General features: G+C 34.1%; 1 protein-coding gene across 1 annotated transcript in view; it reads right to left on the reverse strand.

Moving 5' to 3' along the window:
• The window catches only part of ADGRL2 (adhesion G protein-coupled receptor L2), a 693508-nt gene that overhangs the window by 16995 nt on the left and 651606 nt on the right, over positions 1-24907 (reverse strand). The window contains exons 13-22 of the mRNA XM_030825138.1: positions 24683-24786; positions 23663-23848; positions 22785-22823; positions 19745-19928; positions 9633-9758; positions 9206-9411; positions 7599-7772; positions 6414-6623; positions 5187-5407; positions 3798-3864 (exon numbers count right to left, since the gene is read on the reverse strand). Of these exons, the coding sequence (XP_030680998.1) occupies positions 3798-3864; positions 5187-5407; positions 6414-6623; positions 7599-7772; positions 9206-9411; positions 9633-9758; positions 19745-19928; positions 22785-22823; positions 23663-23848; positions 24683-24786 (1517 nt within the window). The remainder of the gene's footprint in view (positions 1-3797; positions 3865-5186; positions 5408-6413; positions 6624-7598; positions 7773-9205; positions 9412-9632; positions 9759-19744; positions 19929-22784; positions 22824-23662; positions 23849-24682; positions 24787-24907) is intronic.

Raw genomic sequence — 24907 nt, forward strand, 5'->3', positions numbered from 1 at the left:
TGCATTTTTCTCATGACATAAATGGCTCTTTCCAGCCATATACTTCTGTGCTTTCCCCCTCTCCCTTGCCCCCACCAATTATAATAAGTGATTTCTTTCTCCTCCTTACTTTTACTTTTGCCCAATTTATTTTTCTGCCTTTGATACACGTTTACAAAATAAATCACAACCATCACACATGGTATTTCCCCTATTTCTCAGTGGAAGGCAGGCAAAGAGGCAGGGAGAGAACAATGTCTCTACCATCCAATTGCTGCTCTTCTCCCTTGAATTCCAATGCAGCCACTCTTTGACCCTCTTGCTCTTTGTTTTTTCTTTTCAGTGTAAATACTACAGAGTTTAAACATAATATTTTGGCATAGGTTGAAAGGCTGCATGCATCAGTGAGAAAGGAAAAAGGTGGAGTTACAGCTGCGCACACAAACATTTGTCTAAACTTGGTAAGTACATGCGGTTACTCAATTATCCACACAGAAGCCACTACTAGTAAGTATAGGCTATTAGGATTGTGGTACATACATATGACAACCCACCAGGCTAAATGTCTATGCTAATAATTAATTCTGGAGATGAAACAACTCATTCAAGAACCAGATTTTAGCTTAGTTCTGGGCGTGTGTGTGTGTGTGCAGGTGTGTGTGTACAGGTAAATAGATGGCTATCTCTTAAGAGAAATCTGTTGAGTGAGAACAAATCGAGAAAAAAAAAAAAAACTCCTTATTCAGCCAAAAAGAGTAAGTCATCAAACTGGGACATTTTTTTTCTCTCCCACTGACAAAGATCATTCTTTTACCTTTCCCCAAAAAATAATTTCATAATTATTTATAACAATTTGCTGATATAATTTGCTGATAAAATTCAAACTGCTTAATGATATGGCACAGCTAAACATCACCCGTATTGATGAACATAAAAATACAAAGAAGTTTAAAAAAAGAAAAAGGTACCACAGATTATAGGAGTGCACAGTTTGTTTTATGGTCATCAACCTGCTCAATTGAATCACATCCGTCTGAGCTTAGCAGCTTAAAATTCATTCCACAGCTTGCAGTGCTGACATGGATATGATAAGACAGAAGAACAGAAACATCACTCTGAAGTAACCTAGCTGAACTGCACATGTTCTGACCCTTTTTGTCCTCCCTGGAGCTTTTGCTACCTGGCAAATGCAACTCTAAAGCTATACTTGTATCTCCAGATCTTTGCTGTTAGCCATGCAGAAACCTATTTCTCCCTGGGACTAGCAGCCAGAGAGGTGTTCTCTGAAGAAGACTTCTAAATGAGTGTGTGAGCTGAACTCTTACTGAACTGAATTAATTATTAACGATGCAGATGGAGCTGTCCAAATGATAAGAACAGCTCCTGACGTGTCATGATCCAAGCTTTCATTAAACCATTTCAGGCATACTAATAGTTTCCCACTGCTCATTACTTACCAGCACTTTTCTCATAGATATAATAACTCTAGTGCCTGTAGGCAAGACATTCTATAGAAATGCAGAAGTAGGAAGTTTTATCTTCCTTAGCATATTATTTTTCTTCACAGATTATTATTTAGAAGGTACACCTATTTAATACAACTAAGTGAAACAGTTTCAATTCAGAAAAACTGAAAACGCAAAGCTATACTTTCTAGGAATAGCAATAGGTAATTTTTGTTATGGGAATATTCCTTAAAAGGATAGTATACAATACAATCTATATTATTAAGATTTGTGCCTGAATTGAGTTTTAAATGTCTTATCATCACCAGAGGGAGATATATATGTATATATATTTTCCCACACACACTGTATAATCATATCATATCTCAATGTAAGTTAGATATTCTTTTGCAAGACGCTGTTTTGTACTCCTATACCACTCTTAATCTCTCTCTGTTGGGAAAATCAGAAAGCAAAGCAATTGCAGGACAATTCCAACAAGATCTGTACTGGGATTGCTACCTACTGGGATTTGTGTTTGAGAATGCTGTTGAAAAGGCCTTTCACATCTCAACCTGAAGGATTTGGTAGAGGACAATAATGACAAGACTTATAAAGTAATAGTGTGCTGTACTATAAATGAACAACATAATAAAATGTCCTTTACCCTTTTTTCTTACTAAAAGCTGAGTATGTTGAAAATTAACTTCTTTTGCTAATTGAAATGTTTTTTTAATGATCTAAAGTCAGTACTTATCTTCACAGGTATCAAATAAATAAAACTACAATATAAAAGGAGTAAACACATGGTAGCCTCATAGGCCAAATATCCCTAAAGCAGTCTTTACATTTTTTCAACATACGTGTTTGACGAAGGTCTTAGGGGAAAATGGAAGGTTATGTCTTCAAGGATCATGCCTCTCTGTGTCAGCCATTGAACTCTAGATAGGCTTAGGCTGTGTTAACATATGAACACCAAGAACAAAAACTTGGGCAATCATCAGATTTAATAATTCTGATGAGAAATCAGCTTTCCCAGGAATACCTGAGAATGTTTTACTGGTTTAATTCACACAGGCATTCATCTCAAATTTTCATTTCACTTTGTATAAGTAATTTTATAAAATAAATAAAATAATTAATTTTAATGACAAACAAATATACACTTGAAGTGGTTTTAAGTTTCCTTCAAGTACTAAAAGTTTTTCTCGATTTTATGAAACACTGCTTAATCATGAAAAGATCCAAAGGAGCTCATTTGTGTTACGTTTTTGAAAAAAAAAAAGAAAAACTTCTTAAAATAGGAAGTATTTATGTTTCCTTTTCAGAGTTAATAACACCATTTCTCACCAGAGTGCTACAACTGAGCAAGTTTTTTGTTTTTGTTTTTGTTTTTCTCTCTCTGTTGCCCAGGCTGGGATGCAGTGGTGCAATCATAGCTCACCGTAGCCTTGTGCTCCTGGGCACAAAAGATCCTTCTGCCTCTGCCTCCTGAGTATCTGGGACTACAGGAATGTGCCTCAACACCAAACTAATTTAAAAATATTATTGTAGAGGGGAAGTCTTGCTATGAAGCCCAGGCTAGCCTCTAACTCCTTGCCTCAAGTGATCCTCCTGCCTCAGCCTCCCAAAATACTGGGATTATAGGTGTGAGCCAGCATGTCCAGCCCTGAGTGAAAGTTTTAAATACCAAAGTCTAGATACTGTAGCTACACTCCTTTATTTCAACTATATCTCAAATGTGACTAAGGGTAATATAAGATGTTTAAAAATATCTTAATGTCATTATCCTTGACTTGTATCAAATTCATTTAAAAACAGTATTTCTTAAACTAGTATTTTCATTTGGTATCTTCAGTCTTATAGAAGTAATTTTATCTCTAATAAATTTTAAATTGATTTAATAGTCATTCGTTAATGCACGCTTAAACAACTTTTTATATACTAAAAAGAATTGAGGATGTGGATATTCATTTAAAATTCACTTAAAATTAATTCATTAGAATTACATAGTAATTCATTAAATTACTATGTGGAAACTAAGATAATAAAAATTAAGGTAATATTCTTTCACTTTCCTGACATATTCATTTAATTTATAACGTGGCCTATATGTAAGCATATTTTTTAGATTATGATGTGATATTTTAGCTTATTAAATTAGAAATGAGAAAAAGTACTTTTAAAGATTTTCAGAAATATTAATTCATAAATTTATAAAAAATATTTAAAATATGCTATTATCCTGTGAGACAGGCATATTTATAAATCTTTGTATAGATAGATAAACAAACAATAAAACAAATTATCCTTGTTTGAATAGCACTGCTAAAGCAGCAAGCTAAAAAGCAAGGGAAAACAGAATCTGCTTACCAGAATAATGAAGGTAACAGGTCCAATGAAGCTCCATATAAAGTAGTTATCAACATGAAGCCAGCAACTATTATGAAAAGAGAAGAATATGCATTAGTAGTTTATATGGAACCTCAACATCACAAGGAAAATAGGATTTTAAAAACCTAACAAACAAAACTATCTTTACATTTGCCTTTGAAGATTCATTTATCATGTGCAAGACCTCTAATAATTCTGAGTTGGCTTTGACTTAACAAAGGATAGTAATTTATTTACTTCAAACTGCTGGTTTTATATTTGATAAAAGCATACAAAATCGTGCTTGTATGGGGAAAACAATAAACACCACTCCACCACTGAATCCTTAAGACTTCTGACTTCCCTAAGAAAGACTTGAAACTCAATATTGCAAATTGTCTCATCATTTTAAAGTCCTACATAGAATTTTTAAAATTTGCCTTTCAGATCTGTCTGAGCTAAAGTGCTTAACCCTATGGAACCTAACAGAACCCCCAAAAACTGTTCAGATGTTATGTTTGTTGCAAAACAGTGTAGCAGAAATATAATACCTCCACTAGGAATGGATAAATGCTAGAAAAGGAAATCAAAGCACAGAACTCACATAGTATTACAGTAAATGATGCATAAACTTATTAAGACAGATTTTACTTAGTGGTTCATTTTTCATATAACATGGAATCCCCACTGAATTTCTTTTATTTGTCTTTCATCATCTGTACAGTCAAAAAGCTTTCTTTAGTCCAAAGAATCTTTATATAACTAATTTTATCAAAGGAAAAAAAATAAACAGAATTGGAAGGTAAATTCATGCCTCTAGCAAATAAAATCCTTAGAAACATGACTATGTCTAACTTCTGTCGCTTTCTGTAAATATCTATACTTTTATGAACGAAAGACAGTGACTTATTTTAATCCTTTCAAACTGCCTGATAAAATATTATCAAAGTAAAACATATTGGATGGAATGTGCTACTGTCACAATTCAGAATGAGAGTTAGCTATAGAGGGTCGGCTGCACAAAGAGAGCTAATGAAGCATTAGCTTAACACTGAGTAGTTAAACCTGTCAGATGCTTTAAGTTCAGAAGAATTTTTACTTAGTATCTCTCTAAGGCCAAAAAGTTATTTACTTTTTCAATTTGTTTCAGGTCAATCTTTTGTGTTAAAAAGAAAGTCCATAATTTAGAATCTGCCTTGCCAGAGTACAAATCCTCTGAACCCAGAAAATTACAAAAGACTTGATTGTAATTTGTGCACGGTATGCCCATTCTCTTACCAATAAAGCTTTCAGATGCTATTTTAATCTGTCAGGGACCCTCACTGACAGCTAACAGGCTTTAAAACATTATTCACTTGAAAAACACTCAGGTCGCTTGCAATTACTTACGCTTTTTCTGTTCCATAGCTCTTATAGTCAATAGCAGCTGAAACTCCAACAACTGTGGCAGGAAACAAGTAACCAGCAACATAGTAATATTTTTTCCTTGAATATTCACTTTCAAAAACTTCAACTAACATTAGATAGAGCTGCACACCTTCTAGGCACATCCAAGCAAAAGCTGCCAAAAAGAAAAAGTGTAGAAGTCCTGCAAATATTGGGCATGCAATCTACAGGGGAAAAGAACAAAAAACACAAAAAGAAAACTCATGAATAAAAATAGCCCACTCCAAAATTATAAAATACTCACTAAGAGAAATCACTATTATTTCAAAAATACATTATGCAGAGTAAACTAATGCTTCCTCAAAATACTCTTTTCGTAAGTGGAAACAAGCTAAAAACCCTGCCAAATCTGAATTTGTTCATTATATTCTGAACAAATTCTGAACAAATTCAGAACAAATCCGAATTTGTTCATTATACTCTGATTATCATGTTCACAGAGTATAATGCCAAGTGTGCTAGGTTTCATCAAGGTAGAGTATTAATCTAGAACATTTTTTAGTGAAATTAAATATCAAATAAGAAAACTTCATAATTTCTGTTTGTGAATTATCTGTTATGAAATCTGAATATTCCACTTGTAGATGATTTGCTTCACAAGTCTTTAAAAGTATTGTTTGCAAATATATTATTTTTATTTTTTTCTATAATGGAATTTTAAAATTTTGCTTTAATGACAAAATCCTAGCTCTAATTACCTAAGATTATTTTCCTGTCATATCTGGAGCATTCTTAAATTATCCAAGTGCAGATGAATATAGGGTGAAGCATTAACTAATTAAGTTCTGTTTCTGATATTAAGACCTCATGATGATGAATAAATTGTTCTGAATACAAAGAAAGGATCATTGGTCAGAATGACTATGTAAACAAAATAAGAATTTTTAAAATAGGATCTTTATATTTCTGTATCCCCAGCATTCTTCTATTAAAATTATGTCTTAATAAAAACACAGAAAAATTCGACTGCATCTTAATATACAAAATGAATTAATTCATAATATTAATAATTGGACAGTCTTTTAATTTACTACAAATTGTCTTTCAATATTGCCGTATCAATTGTATCAAGTTACAAGGTCAAACATTAATGTCAGTATCATATGTCACCTCACACCTACTAAAATAATTTTCAGAGATCTAAGGTCAATTAACTCAACTGGTGCTTACCGCATATTTTGTCTTATCAATGCCTATTAGGAAAATAAATTCAGCAATGAAAAGATTGATACAAAGGTTCTTGTGAATAGTATTTCGGTCGCTCTGTAGGCCACGGAAAAAGCAGAAGGTGAAGATGCAGATAGCCAGGCAAACAAGGGAAATGACAATTCCCACCCAGGTGATGACTGTAAGAAGTAATTCATGAACGCCATCTTTATACTGAAAATAAAAAGATGTGAGGAACATTAGCATTCCTGCATTACATCAACTAGAAGAAAGACAGCTTTCACATGTACAGCTCATCTTTTACTACTGAACTCTGAAGAATACTATTCATATGTGTTCAAAAAAGGTTCAATACCAAAAATAAATTTTGATCATATTGAGCATTCAATATTATTGTCTTTTATACTTAAAAAATGATCTGTGAGACAGGAAGATTTTACCTAGAAAACAATAAAAGAGCCTAATGATTTCAAAGTATGACTGAATTAACTACATAAACACATGGAAACTAGTTACATGATAGAATAAAGAATACTTATTCGTGATTAAAAACAACTGATATTTTAATGATTTTTCCAAGCTAACACATAAGCCAAGTTTTAAGTTTTTATTTTCTCCTTGGGGTTTTGTATGCTTACATATTGAGAGTTGACACATACAACAGATCTGAGACCGAAATCCTACACTTCTTAAAATATTTCTGTCTTCTGGCTGTCATTGTCTTAATCACAAGAAAGAATACTGAGACATATTCCAGAAGCCAGTTTGACTTTTCAAAAGATGCAGCTTTGCACAATGTGCAAAGTGGTTAGGAAACTTAAAGCAAATGTTGTAAAATTAGATTCAAACATTCAAGATGGGAAGGGCATGTTAAACTCGAGAGTCTTCTGTCTCTTTTGTATGACCTATTGCTGCTCATTATTTAAATCTTCTGTTGTCTCTACCAAGCTCCTGCCCCAAGGAGGAAAACTTACAAGTCTATAAAGTCATAACATATGATTTTGAGAAGTAACAATAACAGTGCCAAGACTTCTTAAAATTTACGGACAGTGTAGAAACAATTAGAAATCAACATTACTTTGTTTGCTTTTTAGTTACGAAAAGCACCCAAAGAATGGGACTATTATACAAGCTGTTTTGAATCTCTGAGGTTTTTCTCTGCTACTAATTAGAAGTGCAAATACTTACTGCAATTTCCCTGTGGGCCATGAGGATTGCAAAATTGGTTAGGTGGCTGCATGCACACGTTGTTCGAGTTTTATTAGTGTCAACCAGCTTGCAGCCCTGGGTAGACCAATATCCCATCATAGTTCTCTCTGAGTAGTTCCAGAAGGAGCAGTTTGCATTGAAATAATTGTCAGGCTGGGAAATAAAATGACAAGATAAAATTAGGATTTTATACTCTAAGATGGCAACAGCAATTGTTTAATATGTGTAAAAGGTAATTTAGATTAAACTTTGCATGTTTCAGACTATAAAGTTTTTCATCAGCAAAATTGTGGCCTATGTTATACAAGGCAGGTATCTAGCTTAAAAGGGGCTTTATAGTCCGAAACACTCTAAAGTGTACTCTAAATTACCAAGACCCATTTTACACAATTACAATTTCCATTTTATGATTTTACAATCGATGGTACATTAGAATCATTTTTTTTTTCCTTTCTGATAAAATTAGAGCCATAAATTTGTTCTGAGAAAATTCTATATGGACCAAATGTTTTAAAAATCCATGTTCTATTTTGGGCCCATTTTTGGTTAGTTCTAAGAGATACACTAGCAACAATGTAAATCATATTGTTAGTACCTAAAAGCTCTTAAGAGTCAATCCAATAGGCCAGGCACGGTGGCTCATGCCTGTAATCCCAGCACTTTGGGAGGCCAAGGTGGGCAGATCACAAGGTCAGGAGAACGAGACCATCCTGGCTAACACAGTGAAACCCTGTCTCTACTAAAAATACAAAAAATTAGCCGGGCATGATGGAGGACGCCTGTAGTCCCAGCTACTCAGGAGGGTGAGGCAGGAGAATGGCGTGAACCTGGGAGGTGGAACTGACAGTGAGCCGAGATTGCGCCACTGCACTCCAGCCTGGGTGACAGGGCGAGACTCCGTCTCAAAAACAAAACAAAACAAACAAAAAAAAGAGTCAATCAACTATAGCAGATATAAGTACTGTAACCACACAAATTTATTTTTCTTTGCCTATTTGGAGATCCACTTTTTTATCTGTGGGCATTTATTCACTCTACTTATCACAACAGCCAAACATTCTGCAGACAATCTTCCAATACAGTGTAGTTACATAAGTATCAACTCGCATTCTAAGGCACAGCAGAGGAATCACATCTCCTCAATTGTTTTTTTAAACACAATACTTGGTAACAGTTGTGTCAAATGTGATCAGTAAACTAATGAAAAAAATTCTGCCACACAGAAAGGCAGAGTCCTAAGAGTTAATACTCAGCTATCCTGCTGCTAAGTAAGGTAAGGGTTAATTTTCATTTGAAAACAAATTAGAGTCATTTACATTTTCTTGTTGATTACTGAATTAGCTTTCATTAAGAATACACTTAAGTTCTAATAATCACTGAACCAAGCTCATTTAATTTTATGTTCACAGACTTAAATAAACTTGTGTCTCTGACCTAGTCCAACATTTAAAATTCAAATGGAAAGGTCTTGTCTTTCCTCCCTCCCATCTCCCCAGTTCTCTCCCCATCCCCAGCACCTCAGTTTTGCTTTCCTTTCTTTCTGCTTTTATAACCTTCCATTACTTCATTAGCATACATTAACTTACATCAATGTGTGGCAGGGTAAAAAGCACAGGATCAGTCAGGTATACTCGGCTGGACTCTTTATTGATTGAAACTGAAATGACGTGAGAATTCACTGCAATGGTGCTATTACGACCAATAAAGTCAGCACCCAGTTTAATGGTTGCATTTTCTGTACTAAGGAACTGTCCCAGGCTCCGGTAAATGATGAACACCAACTTTGCAAGCCCTAGGAAGGTAAAAATAGTCACATGATGTACAAAAAACATGCTTGTTAATAAACTAAGATAAAATAAGAATAAAATGATAAAGTCCTAAGGCATTGTTTTAAATCTGCTTTTAAATGGTAAGCCATTTTTTTTGTTATATAAGGAGTCAAATACATTTTAGACTTAATAGGCTTTTGAATAACAACAAAAACTGTCAATTTTTAAAAGACTTCCATCTTACCGTTCCTGCTGTTCTGTTTGACGGTATTTGCAGAGAGCTGGATTGAGCTGCCTGCTCCTTTGATGCCCAGAGGAAATTTAAAGTCCTGGATTTGTCCTTCTGTACTGAGTACGGCAACTTCCAGGACTGGATGAGGGAAAAGATAAAGGAGGTGGGCATAAAAGGATTCTTTAGAGTTAACTAAGGAGGCAAATGATAACTGTATGGAAACTACTGTTTTCTTTTGGCTACTTAAAAAATTTTACTGTTAGGTTTCAACAAAAATCATGAACAAAAAACCAAATTACTCCAAATGATTTAAGTCTTAAATATTCACTTCTCAAAAAAATTTTACATTGTCATTCTAACACCTTCATATTTTTATCTCTTTTGTCATGAACTAATACCAATCTGTTAGCCTATAAGTATAAATAGTGTATGAATTAATACTACCTAATAACTTTCAAGGTTTTATATTTAAATCATGAAGCTAAAAAAAAATATTTCAAACTGATATTTTTTGGCTTTTTATGTTAAGTAACTTTTCAATGACCATTACTTGGCAGTGGTAAAACTAATATGAAGTACAAATTTGAATGTCTTTATGGCATCTAATATGATCCACTTTAATAAGAAAAATTACACAGGTCAAGTTTGCAGTAATACATTTTTTTCTCTAATTTCTAAAAATAGCCCAGAAGAATATATTTATGATGAAAATATCATTATGTTAAAACTTCCCATTAATTCTCACTAGTAACCATCAATCTTTACACACTCAAATTGGGCAAAATAGAACCTGCAGGCCAAGCCTGGCATGACATTTGCTTTTGTAAATAAAGTTTTATTGGAACACAATCATGCTTATTCATTTGTATATTGCCTATGGCTTCTTTAGTGCTACAATGCCAGTTAAATATTTGCAAGAGAGACCACCATGGCTTGCAAAGCCTAAAATATATACTATCTGGACCTTTACAGCAAAAGTGTGACAACCACTGCAATCTAAACCAAATTTCACAAATTCAAACCAAGTATCAAAATTGAAAAACACTTAAGGAAAACAAGTCAATACAAAACACTGAGAACATCTACCTGATCAACATGCCAATGCTAACTTCATTTCAAAAATATAGTTAATAGTAACCACTAACAATATAAATGTTTACTGTCTACTGGGAATCACAATACAGATTGTAATTATTTTACATCAACATTCATTTAGATTTTAAAAGGAATGGAAAAGTACATTGCTTTTACAGGAGTTAACTATCTTATATTAATAATTATAATATTTATATTTTATTGATGAAATCTAAGGAATTATATGAAAAATTCATTAATTTATGATATTTAAATTTTAAAAATAATACGTATTCTTTAAAAATGTTCAAAAAACACAGTCCACATTTTTTTTCTGAATGTCACTCTCTTTAATGTCTCTAATGTCTCCATCACCTATCAGCTATTCACCTACAATCCCCTTTTTATTTTTACAAAAATCATCTCATACCATTGTACGGTAATTCTTGGATACTAATTTTTTTAATCTTCTGCAACTTTGTTTTGTAAAATACATCTACATGTAGGTGTAAATATAATAACATTCATAAATTTTTATAAGCAATTAAACCACATGTCAAACCCTGAAATACAAATTTATAATGAGCATCATGTAACTGCTAAAATTCTATCAGCCACAGAAACTGGTTGATACACTTATTTTACTGATATATGTTTGGAAAGATAAAGCAGGTGGATAGATGGATGAACTGTTCTCAGACTCTGTGTGAGGGGCAGGGAGCAAAGAGGGAAAGAAGTTTGATGAAAGTAACTGATTCTTCCTCACATTGAAGAAGCTATCATATCTTAAAAACAAGAAACGATGAAAGAAGAAAATCCTCTGAGTTTTCATGAATCATCCCAAATATAGATATACATGTACAAAGAGTTAATTGCATTAAACAAATACTTACTTATCAAACTTTAATTTCATTAAACAGAAATTTGCTTATTAGAGTTTAAAAAATAATGTTCACAGTAAAGAAAAAACTGTAAATTGTTAAAAGTAGTAAGATCATGACTACAGCTCTCAGTAGGTATTTCAAGCTACTTAAGATATTTCCGTAAGAAAATGCAATAATGAACTTTGTAACAATAGATAAATTTATATCAATAAATTTTTAAAAGACAATAGAAACTTTCCTAGAAAAATAAAACTGACTAAAAGAAATTAAAAACCCTAATAGTTTATGACCATTAAAAAACTCAACTGATAAATATATACTGAATTTTAAATAAGATTTCTATTTTCTGTTTCAGAAAATAGAAAAAGATGTATCCCTAACTCATTTCACAAAAAATTACGGGATACTTTCAGTCATTAAAATGATGCAAAAAATCTTTAATAAAATATACACACATTTTATAATATCCTGGACAAATTAAATTTATTACTAAATTAAGTTAAAAAAGCATATAGAAATTAATACATTAGAAAATGTATTCATATAATTCATCAAATAGAGAAAAATGTAAAAAGTATTCACAGAAATAAATTCCAACATCCACTTAATGTAAAAAAAAATCTTTACAAAAAAATACGAATTAAAGAAAAATTCCTTGACCAGATAGAAGTTTTCTTATCAGATAAAGGCTAAACCTTTATGTATCCAAAACGTACATAGCAAACAATAGTGAAAAACTCTAGAAGCATTCCATTTAAAGTCAAAATGATCTCTATCACAGGTTTTATTTAGCATTGTACTAGAGGACCTAGCTTAATGCAGTAATTCAAGAAAAGCAAATAAAAGATATAAAGGAAAAAAACAAGTATTATTCACAGTAAACACAATTAACTACCTAGTAGTCACGAGGGACTCTAATGATAAACTATCAGAAATACTAAGAATTTAGCAAGGCTGCTATGAGCAACATCAATCGTGTTTCTATACACCAAACAATAAACAATTAGAATATGTAATTTTAAAAGTGATATTATTTATAATAAAAACAAGAAGAATAAATTATCTAGGAACAAATCTGATTTTTAAAAAGTGCAAGACACTAAAAATAAGAAAAATATGTAACTTTATAAGAAGACGTAAAAAAAATGAAGAATTACATAATGCTGTTATTTGGGAGAATGCAACAGTTCAATCTGGCATCTCTTTCAAAATCAATCGACAAACTCAGTCCAGTTCGAATCAAAATTCCAACAAGATTTTTGTGTCTGGAACTTGATTGATTTAAAAATTCATATAGAAGAGACATGCCAAAAAGCAGCCAAAGCAGCTCCTCGAAAGACTCAACAGGTATTAATATTACTGAAAAAACCAAAGCAGCAAATAATAGACACTGCTAACATGTAAGACATCATTACAAATCATTAGGGAGAGAAATGGATTACGCACTAAACGTACACAAGGAACTGGTTATTCATATGGGGAAAAATCAAATTAGCTGCCTCTCTCATATAATATAATTAAAAATAAATTTCAGGTAGATTAAAGACATAACTGTAAAAAGGGAGAGGTTTATCATTTACAAGGGAAGTATAAGATCCTTATAAACTCAATGGAGAGAAAATTTTCCTAAGTAGAAAGCCAAAAGGAAAATATTTCTTAAACAAGATACCAAGAGTACCAACCCTGAAAGAATAGATTGGTAAATCTGACTCATTATGTAAAACAACAGATTCCTTTTAAAAAGATAATAAGGTAAAGCCCAGACAGAATAAATACCTGTAAACTACATAATCTTTACAGGATTAGTGTCCAGTATACATAGAAGTATAAAGAAAAAAATCAAACAGGAGAAAGTTGTAAACAACAAATTCATAGGAGAGAAAACTAACATAGGTAATAAATCTGTTAAAAAAAATCAACATGAAGCAATCACGGAAATTGTAAATTAAAACAATAACGTAACCAATTCAACCTCATTAGATCAACAAAAGTTATGTCAATAATAAAGTGTCTGCAAAACTAGTAATGGTATTACCAGTGAAAAACTAAATTGGTAAAAGAAGGTAGAGAGCAATTTGGCAGTATTTAGTAAAGCTGAAGGTGGGTATGCTCTACCACTCAAAAATTCTATTTCTAGGGGTTGTGTATGTGTGTATGTATGTCTAGAAAGGCACACATTGGAGCAAGAAGACATACAGAAACTTTCATTACAGTTTTCCTTCTGTCAGGAAAAAAGCAGAAGCCATTAAAATGTCTATCAGCAGTTAATTCTGGTACATTCTTAGAAACAGATCAAATGAACTACAGATACACATGTCAGCATATATAAATGTAACAAATAAAATGCTAAGGGAAAATTATACAATTATGGCCATGTGCAGTGGCTCATGCCTGTAATCCCAGCACTTTGGGAGGCTGAGGCAGGCAGATCATCTGAGGTCAGGAATTCGAGACTTGCCTGGCCAAAATGGTGAAGCCCCATCTCTACTAAAAATACAAAAAAATTAGCCGGGCATAATGATGCATGCCTGTAGTCTCAGCTATTCCGGAGGCTGAGGCAGGTGAATCTCTTGAACCCAGGAGGCGGAGGTTGCAGTGAGCCGAGACAGTGCCATTGCACTCCAGCCTGGATGACAAGAGCAAAACTCCGTCTCAAAAAAAAAAAAAAAAAAAAAAATTATACATTTACAGTGTGAAATTAATGTTAAAAATCTGAAAAGTATTCAGTGTACATACTTACGAAGCAAATTTTTTAAGCTTATTAATGCTAAATAATAAAGATGACAGCTACCTCCTTCATGATATGATCAGGAAGGAGGCAATCCTGGGAACTTCCACACTATCTGTGATTTTCTTTTTCCAAAAAAATCTGAAGCAAATATGGTAAAATACCAGTATGTGGCTCAGCTGACTAACTGGTACACAGATGTTATGCTATCCTCTGTACTTTCTGTATGCTTGAAATAATATATGCCTTATTCAATAGATTTTCTGAACGTGAATACACTTGGTTCATTGGAGAGCCATTCAGAACCTCACTCAGCCAACACTGTAGACAGAATTTTAATATATTTATCTTATTATTTTGCAAATTCCTCAGCAAGTAGTGGCTGTAATGAGAGGAAAGAGGAAGAACTATGACTTCTGCCAGGAGACTTGCACCTTTATGGGCAGGAGCTGGCATCAGCCTGGGTCCCAGAATAAAAACACGGAGCAGAACTGAAGATGACAGGAAGCAGAGCTGAAGCCCAGCCTCAACAATTATGCAGCAGGAAAGAATAGTAAACCTCTGTTGTTGTAAGCAGCTGTGACTTTTCGGTTTTTGTTTCCACAATCTAACTAAGTCTAAAGTGATGATAAAAATCATGCTGGCCACTCAGCTCATTAAAACAATAAATAAGGCCAGGGGCAGCGGCTCACACCTTTAATCCCAGCACTTTGGGAGGCTGAGGTGGGTGGATCACCTAATCAGGAATTCAAGACCAGCCTGGCCATCATAGTGAAACTCTGTCTCTACTAAAAATACAAAAATTAGCAGGGCATCATGGCAGGCACCTGTAATCTCAGCTACTCGGGAGGCCGAGGTAGGAGAATCACTCAAACCTGGGAGGCGGAGGTTGCAGTGAGCCGAGATCATGCCACTGCACTCCAGCCTGGGCAACAGAGGAAGATTCTGGCTCAAAAAAAGAAAAAAGAAAAAAAAAAGACAATAAATAAAAGGGAATTTTACAATGGACGGATCAGGCTGATAACATCTAAACCACGGAACCAATCTGAAAATCACAAGGAAATAAAACCAAAGATTATGTGCTTGTTGATATGATGCAACAGAAAGTTCTTGTTAAATTAAAAAAACAAAAAGTTAAACCTAGCATGATCATGCCTTTAAATCTAACCATCAGTATACCAGGTAGAGTTAAACAATGCACTGTGGATGAAATAAGCCAAACCAAGAATGTAACAAAGTCTACAAGACAAATTACCCACCTGACTTCCTCAAGAAAAACAAAAAATGTTTAAAAAATATCTTTTTTTAGTATGCAAGGAAAAATAACATTTAATGAAAAAATACTTGGCCAGGCGTGGTGGTTCATGCCTGTAATCCCAGCGCTTTCAGAGGCCAAGGCAGGTGGATCACCTTAGGTCAGGAGTGCAAGACCAGCCTGACCACCATGGTGAAATCCCATCTCAACTAAAAATACAAAATTAGCCAGGCATGGTGGTGAGCATATGTAATCCCAGTTACTCGGGAGGCTGAAGCAGGAGAATCACTTGAACCCAGGAGGCGGAGGCTGCAATGAGCCAAGATCACACCATTGCACTCCAGCCTGGGCAACAAAAGTGGAACTCAGTCTCAAAAAAACAAACAAACAAACAAAAAAAACTCAACTGATATATCTATCAGATTTATTACTTGGACTTGTATCCTGGTTTCAACCAACTATTAATAAATTTATGAAAATGTGAACACGCTTTGTTATCTTTTGAAACGTTTTGTTATTTTTTTAAAGTGTGATAATGGTATTGTGGTTTTTTAAAGAGTATGGGATATATCCATATGAAGTTTCTTACAGTAATCATGACAGGATTTTACAATTTGCTTTAAAATATTACAAGAGTGAGAGGAGTAAGTGGAACAGGATTAGCCAGATGCTGCTAAAGCTCAGTAAGGGGAATTTTTAAAATCAAAATTAAAAACTTCTGCTCTTCCCAAGATATAAAGAAAATAAAGTCACATACTAGAGGGAAAATATTCAGAATGCATATTTCTGACAAAAAGGCTTACAACAAGAATATAAAAAGAATCTTTAGAATTCATTTAATGAGACAAACAACCCAATTAAAAATGGGCAAAAGATATGAACAAACACTTCATAAAAGTATATTTGAAAGGACAATAAACACATGAAAAGAGGTTATCAGCAAAATGTTACTTAGCAATCACAGAAATGCAAGATAAATCTACAATGAGATGCCTCCAAGAACCACTAAAAATAAAATGACTGCCAATCCTAAATATTGGTGAGGATGTGGAGCAACTGGAACTCTCATGTGCTGCAGTTCAAGTTTCATATGGTACAACCACTTGGAAAAATGGCAACCAAAAATGGCAGCCAAAAAGTGGAAAAAAATTCAAATGTCTAAGTGAGTAGATATACAAATTGTGGTATATCCTCACAATGGATAATACTCAGCAATAAAAAGGATTAAACTATGGACACTCCCATGTATATGGATAAATCTCAAAAAATATTCCTCTGCATAAAAGCAACAAGATCAAAAGGAGTACTACATACTGTACGATTCCATTCAACTGAAGATCTAGAAAAAGCAAAACTAATCTACATGGACAGAAAGCACATCAGTGGTTTCTGATGTTTTTAGAGCTAGGGTCAGAGGAGAATGACTGCAAAGGAGCATGAAGGGCCCATCTGAGGACACAGAAATATCACCATGCTGATGATTATAAGGGTGTACAATTGCCATACTCCATCAAACTAGACACTTAAAACAGTGTATATTTAATACACTAAATTAATAAAATTGTACTTAAAACAGGTGCTCTTATTGCATATTTTAAATTATACCTCCAAGTTTTTAAATGCACAATTAGATATAATTATAATAGACAAAATTATATCATTTTATGGAGTCATGTATTATAAGGGTAAATCATGCTATGAAGTTAAACCAAGAATTTAAGAAGAAATCACTAAGGAGGAAAATCAAATTGTTTTAATAACCTAAGACATTATAGCCATGTCCTCAAGGGAGTGGGAACATACAGAGATAATAGGCTATTTTAGTCCTCATGTCTGAAAAGAGAACAAGACAAGTCCTAGGAAAAAGGTGAATGTTTCCCTCACAGTAAATCAGGGCCCTTCTCCCCACCCCCAAAATTGTTTATACCTTGGAAATAAAAAAGACACAACTATTATTAGAATATGTAAAATGACTTTTTTTTTTTTAGACGAAGTCTTGCTCTTGTCGCCCAGGCTGGAGTGCGATGGCGTGATCATGGCTCACTGCAAGCTCTGTCTCCCAGGTTCAAGGGATTCTCCTGCCTCAGCCTCCCGAGTAGCTGGGATTACAGGCAGCCCCCCACCATGCCTGGCTAACTTTTTGTACGTTTAGTAGAGACTGGGTTTGGCTATGTTGGGCAGGCTGGGAACTCCTGACCTCAGGTGATCCGCCCGCCTCGGCCTCCCATTTTTTTTGTATTTTTAGTACAGACGAGTTTTCACCATGTTGGCCAGGCTAGTCTTGAACTCCTGACCTCAGGCGATCCGCCCGCCTCGGCCTCCCAAAGTGCTGTGATTGCAGGCATGAGCTACCACGCCCAGCTGTAAAATGACTTTCACATTGATAATTCTTGGGTAATCAGCATTTAGACTAGTAAATACCAAGCATTATTTTAGAGATGCCAGTCTCTCCATAGTGTTTTTTAATTAAAAATGAAAAAAGATCAATATGAAAAATAATCCTTTAGTTTCATTTAATTAAATTTTATTTATTTTTTGAGATGGGGTCTCACTCTATCATCCAGGATGGAGTGCAGTGGCATGATCTCAGCTGACTGCAACCTCTCCCTCCCTGGGCTCAGGTGATCCTCCCACCTCAGCCTCCCAAGTAGCTGGGGACTACAGGCATGTGCCACCATGTCCAGCTATTTTTTTTTCTTGGTGTATTTTTTGTAAAGATGGGGTTTCACCATGTTGCACAGGCTGGCCTTGAACTCCTGAGCTCAAGCAATGTGCCTGCCTCGGCCTCCCAAAGTGCTGGGATTATAGGCATGAACCACTGTGCCCAGCGAAAAATTATCCTTTAGAACTCTGAAAAACACAGGTACTAGAAAAAATGTATTCCTGGACATTTAATTGTTCAGAATATATCTCAAACTGGGATAAAAATATCTTGGACCTATAACTACAGTGTGTTCTATATATGTAAGGCTGATGGGGGCATAGATGTGAATCCGGCCCATGAAATTTTCTTACACAATTGAAGAGGTATAAGAAGGGAATTTTAGTGTTTTTTTTAAAATAATTTTCAGAATATTTAGAAATTGAGGTCATAATATGCCACTTCGGTAATTACTGATTTTTCATTCCCAAACCTCAAAGTAAATAAAAACAAATTATTTTTAAAATATTTCATTTCTTTTTAAAAATTCACTTATATAAAATATAAATTTAAGGTTATGAATTCAAATATAGGTGCTAATTTGATTTATGTCCATTTCTTCCATATACCCCTTTGATCTGCCTTTTTAATATAAAGTCTCATGACTTAGGCAGGCACAATAAGGCATAATTAGGCATTAACATATGGCATCCCAGATAGTTAAGTCTTCATTCAGTATCTGCTGCCCTAATGAAGTTAGCACTGCTTCTGGTAGAAGAGTAGTCTGTGTCCCTTTTGAGTTCTTCCACATGTATGCTTGGGAAGCTTTTTACTTCACTAACTAAGGTATACTGTTAACTTCATCTGAATTCAACCTCACTGAATAATTAACAATTCTAAATTGTTCAAACCTAAATTAATAAAATTTTACTGTATTTCTTTCAAATATTTTTCACAAGTGAACTCCTACCTCTCAGTGGTAGCATTTGAATTCTAAATTATGCTTCAACACTATCTGTAGCTATTCTGCAATCTATGAAGCATGGATGTTCTGCATTGTGGGAGATGTAATTCACTGACCACATTTTCACCTGAAGGCAGTTATGTTTAATATAAACATCTGACTCAAGTTCTGTGTGCTAAAATATCTGACTGAGAGAATGCATTCCATAAAATAAATTCATTAGGAACATATTATATAAAACGGTTAAGCATTTGCCACAGTTTCATAGCAAGTACTTTCATTACTTAAAAAATCTACATTCTGGTATTTAGGCACTCTTACACTTTTTTGTTAATGGTTTTTCAATTGGAAAAACACACACACACACACACAAAACCAACTTGTAAAACACAGGATAGAGTTTGGCTTTTGCATTAATTTTAGTAAGTGTGGTCAATAATTTCTCTTGGGAACAGACAAAAATAATTTGACAAAAAAGAAGTACAGCACTGGGAAATAATAGATACAGAATGGAAACATCACCCTCTTATATACGAATATTCTAAATCAAAATTAAACTTGACAGTAGATTCACTTACCAATATTTTCTGTGGGCATTGAGACCCTTGTTGGTTCTAAAAGATTGTCAGCTAGGACAAAAGCTCCTTCTTCCAATGTATCGAGTAACATTGTTGCAGTATGTGCTTGTTCAGAAGAATTCATATGTTTCCATGATTCCAAAGCTTCAGGTCTCAGAAGGTTGTCCACTGTGTCAACAATTGCCTGTATCCATTAGAAAACTATCATTAGTTTTGGCTGCTTTTAGAACCAAAGCGAGTTTCAGTCGCTGATGAGTAACAATTGTAATATTTATCTGTCATGATGATTTACTCTTACTTCAAGATGGAAGCACACCTGGACAACATATATCTGGTCCATTTTAAAATATACCTGGACCATTTTAAAACAAGACTGACTGAAGATTAACAGACTGCTATTTGATTACAAAGAGTAAGTACAGAAAGGTGGATTCTTTCTATTTATTTAATCACACCTCGATTGTTGACAGTTGACAACCACCTGTGTCAGCTTTTAATCTGAGACATTACTCTTACAGGTAGAGTCAAAACTACTAAAGTCATCCTATTTATAATCTCAAAACTTGAATATTCTAAACCCAAAATACTAATGTCTTTGGAGTAGATTAATATGTATGCTTGAAAATTAAACTATTTTTTTTGGAATCTCAACTAAAATAGTAACCAAATTTATTCCTTATAGACACTGTCTACTTATAATCATTTGAAATAAAAAAAACAAGGTGGCATTAAAGTTCGTAATTTATCTGTGAACATTTTCACTCTTCCAATTCTCTGTCCAGCTAAAAAACACTTGAGCATATACTTTAATTCATCAACAATGATCTGCTTTTAAAGGGATAAAGAAAGGAATCAAAATTAAAGCCTCTACTGATAAGTTAAAGAAAACAGGAAAGTAGAATCAAGTCTTCATAAACACCCAAGCTGTAAATATTCACATATGTAGGTTTAATTTATTGCTACACAAAATAACATTAAATAAAATATAACTCAGTTAATCAACTGAAGGCAGGATCTTACACTAGTACATTCTGTAGCTACGCACTGACTATGCTTTGGAAAGGTGAAATCACTAAGTTTATTTACTCTATTCCATTCACCCAGTCATAATGTGTCATTATGCCCATAAACACATCGTTCTGATCTACTGATAATTACTGAAGAAAAAGAACACACATTGTACAAAGAGAACAACAATAAAAATTGCTAGCGTGAGGTACTGTATGAACGGGGGGGAAGTTGTTTGAAGCTACTGTCAGAGTAAGATTAATTAGCTTAATCCATCTTAATATCCTCGTTCTGTCTGCCGTGTGAGCCACCACGACCTTCCTGGCAGGTGGAAGATACTTCCAAGTGGCGTTAAAGGCTTTTTTTCTCCCTGTAATGGGAGATAGAATAGTCGAAATGCTCACACTGATACTGCTGCAGCCATTAACTAGAGTGGAACAGAAATTGGTCTGCAGAGGCCAGATTCATTAGTCCCCAAGAAATACAGACTGGAGCCTCTCTCTAATCTAAGTTACAAATGAATCCTCTGTCACAAAGTGGGAACTTGCTTCATTTGCATAGTGTAAGTCAGCTTCTGATTTGTAATTTAAAGAGTTTTATTAGTCTTATCTGAACAGAGAAGCTCATTTGAGACATACTGAAAATGACACTGGTCAGAAATTAAGGTCATGCTGAAATTTACTCCATATACACATAACTTGCCAATGGCATGCTTTCATTAATTTGAAACACTCCTTATTTATTACTATTTGTACTTGTCTAGTGCGATCAAAATGATCATTAGCCTAAGAATATTCCCGAAGTAGTCTCTTTCTGCCAAAGGAAAAAAAAAAAAGCTATTCTTTTCCAACTGAGATGTATGTCCTGGGCAACATACCAATTATTACATTTCATACATTAATACCTTAAAGGTGAACTGAACACTGAAGTTTAAAAAAATTCTATAGATTTCAGCAGTTATTTCTCCGCCCCTATTAAATAGGCTAAAAGGGGACTTTCAGACCGTTATTACCTAAAAACAGACTTTCCTACTACCTTTTCTTGTAAAGTTCTCAAGTTCAACAATGTCCAATACTAACGAGTGAGACGTCATTTTTTTCTAGACCTTGCCAACCAAAATTAGTGAAGTCATGCCTTTTTAATACTCTCTAGTCTAAGAAACTACAAAAGTTCTTTTGTTTTCTTGTCACAATATATGGATTCGTTCTTCAAGGTTTGATTTACCACGGTTATGGTCCCCTGAAAAGTAAGGTTAGAAAGTAACTATCTCCCCAAAAGGAACTTCTAAAATTCACAGAACAAAACAAAATACAATTTGGTATTATTATTTTGATCTATCACACAGAACCAGTATGGCTTAATTCCACTGTTAGCCTCAGCATGTTTCCTATTAGTTGGATCTACCAGGGAGAAAACCCGGCTGGAATGGACAGGGATTCTGAGCTCAACAGTGGCTTTCTCTTCCTATTAGCTTGATAAAAAACAGTATGTAACATATACAGATATCACAGTCTAATTATTTATATTTCATTTTTAGTAACCCATCCCCATATTGACCTGATTCCAGAAATGACTCCTAAAAATTTCAGAATAAAGCCTATTTTATTTAAGAGTATACCACAAAGATAAGAAAGCAGTGACTTTTTCATGCACATACATTATGACTATACAGTCTTTGATATGATAAACTGCCGAGAATATATCATAGCTGTTTTACTCAAGTTGTTTTTTAATCCACAGAGATAACAACAGGAAACAAAGAGACTACATAATTACTTTCCAATTAAGAGGATGTTTCATTAAAATTCGTGTACTTTTGGATGAATGGAAAAACAGCAGAAATCATTAAAAGTAAATTATTTGCTTATTCTGAGAGTAATATACCTGTGAAAAGCCAACATTTGTACAGCTGATATGGGGCACATTATATAATTATCAAAGACTGAAATACATTGGATCATGCAGCAAGATGATAAAGCGTGGCAGGTAGCTGAAGAAGGGAGAAAGCAGGGTGACAGCACAGGAGAGATACCTTAAGGTAAGCCCTGCATGTCTTCTCTCGTTTTTGGAGCTTTTAAGTAAGAGAAAAGAAAATCAGAGGTTAGATTTTTATCTGCTGAAAATGAGGAAAGAAGAAATCCTCAAAAATTAAGCTGGTGTTCCAGAGCTTGAAGTTTATATGCAGTAGTCCTCTGGAGTCTGAGTCTGCACTGACTACCAAACCTGCTTATTTACAGTTTTTTATTCTATTTTACGAAGTATACTAATCTAAAATATGTTGACAAAAAGAGACAAAATATATACTGCAGTAAAAAAAAAAAAAAGTCAATTTTTTCACCAGGTAGAACCACATTAGGCACAGATTTGGGGTTCCTATGAACCTAATACAAACACTTATAGTGTGATGAAAAGTAGCAATCCAACTTTTGTCATAACAGGAAAAATTAATGGCACTGATAACAATATATTCCTGGAGACAGCAACTTGTCCTTCTTCCAAAAGCTGCCATTCAAAGAAATACTTCAGTGGCTAATATTCCTATATGTGTCAAAATTTTGCTGCAACTATAAGAGTTCCATGTATTAGCAAAGTATATCAACTGTATAACATATAATCTCTCCAAGTGCAGATAATGCATTATAAACTGACAGTATTGACCACAATCAGATGGATAAAGTTTGCCACCAACTAAGATCTCTCTCAGGTAATTAACATCATTTACACTTTTTTGGGAGGGCAGGGCACATTGCTCTTTTCTCAACTGTAATTCTTCCTCGGAAAAATCAACCAAATTAGAAATTTTGCTTCTAAGTATATGTCCCAGGGCCAAAGATTTGGCTCTCAACTGCTATAAGACAAGAGCTGCCATACCAAGTGTCTAATTCAAAATAACAGAAGAGTTCTCCCCACCTTGTTATAACTCCGTCCAGCTGAATCTTTTTCACTAGGCTTCAGTTCCTGCAGCTGTGCATCAAGGATGTCCACCAACTGCTCCATCAACCTCACTGAAGAACTCACATCCCCAGCAAACACTGGCCCTTTGGTATGTTTAGCCAGTTCATTGGCAAGACTAGCAGCATTTTCTCCACTTCTGATCTGAAACGACAATTTGTATTATCTCATTTAAATTTTTTGTTCTGTTTATGGCTTCTAGTTCTCCTTGAGTATCTTTATTGTGGTGAAAAAAATTTGCGAATGTTAAATTCTCCAACTAATTGAGACCGATAACTTTCTCTTCGTCTTAGAAGTTTCAAGGCTCTTAGATCATCAACACACAAACACACAAAATTCTGAACCAGGCATTTAAAAGAAATAAAAAGGAAAAGAAACCCTTTCTCAAAAATTTCAGCCAGTTCTCTCATTTCACTGCAACCATTTAAAATTGTTATTTTAAAGTCTTATTTATTCCAATGATCCAGAATTTAAGTCAGTATGTAATCAACATGATACTGAGGGTTATTATCTGATGTTTATTCCTCATAAAGGTAGATGAAGGACGAGAAAAAATGGCATTGCATTACACTGTAATATTAAAGTTACTAATGCCTTTTAAAGTAGTTTACTCGTTCTACCATAATCATGTGTGACATAAACATCTGCTTGCATTCGGTGGACTCAGTTGTAAACTTAATGATATTTTATTTAATTGGTGAATGCAGTTTGTCTTATGAACATCAAAAGAAACCGAACTAAATATGAATGAAATTGACAAGCACTACTCACTAAAAAGCTTAACATAGAGAACAGGATACCCCCAAATATATGTAACTTTCAATAAATAGTTTACAGACAAAACTATGCGTAATTTTTTTTACTTTTATACTGAACAAAGAGCAATAAAGCTGGTTTTAACACACAAAGCTAAATTATTTATATTACAAGTTAATGCCCTAAATCACCAATGTGTCATATTAAAAGGTTCCAACCAACCTTCTGAGCCAGCTGATTCACCCAGTGTGAGGTACAGTTGCTAAGATCGGGGCCCTTAGGGTTCCATGTTCCAGTGGAAATCATGCAGAGATATGAGGCAGTTCCTACAACAGATGTAGAAAACAACAGTGAAATTGAAACCATTTCTCTGCATGCATTCGGGAAATCATCTATGATGATCCTGCTCTGCGTGTTAAATTTTGAATAAACTCTAATGCAAGTATT

This window comes from Nomascus leucogenys, chromosome 12, assembly GCF_006542625.1.
Source record: "Nomascus leucogenys isolate Asia chromosome 12, Asia_NLE_v1, whole genome shotgun sequence".
NCBI lineage: Eukaryota > Metazoa > Chordata > Mammalia > Primates > Hylobatidae > Nomascus > Nomascus leucogenys.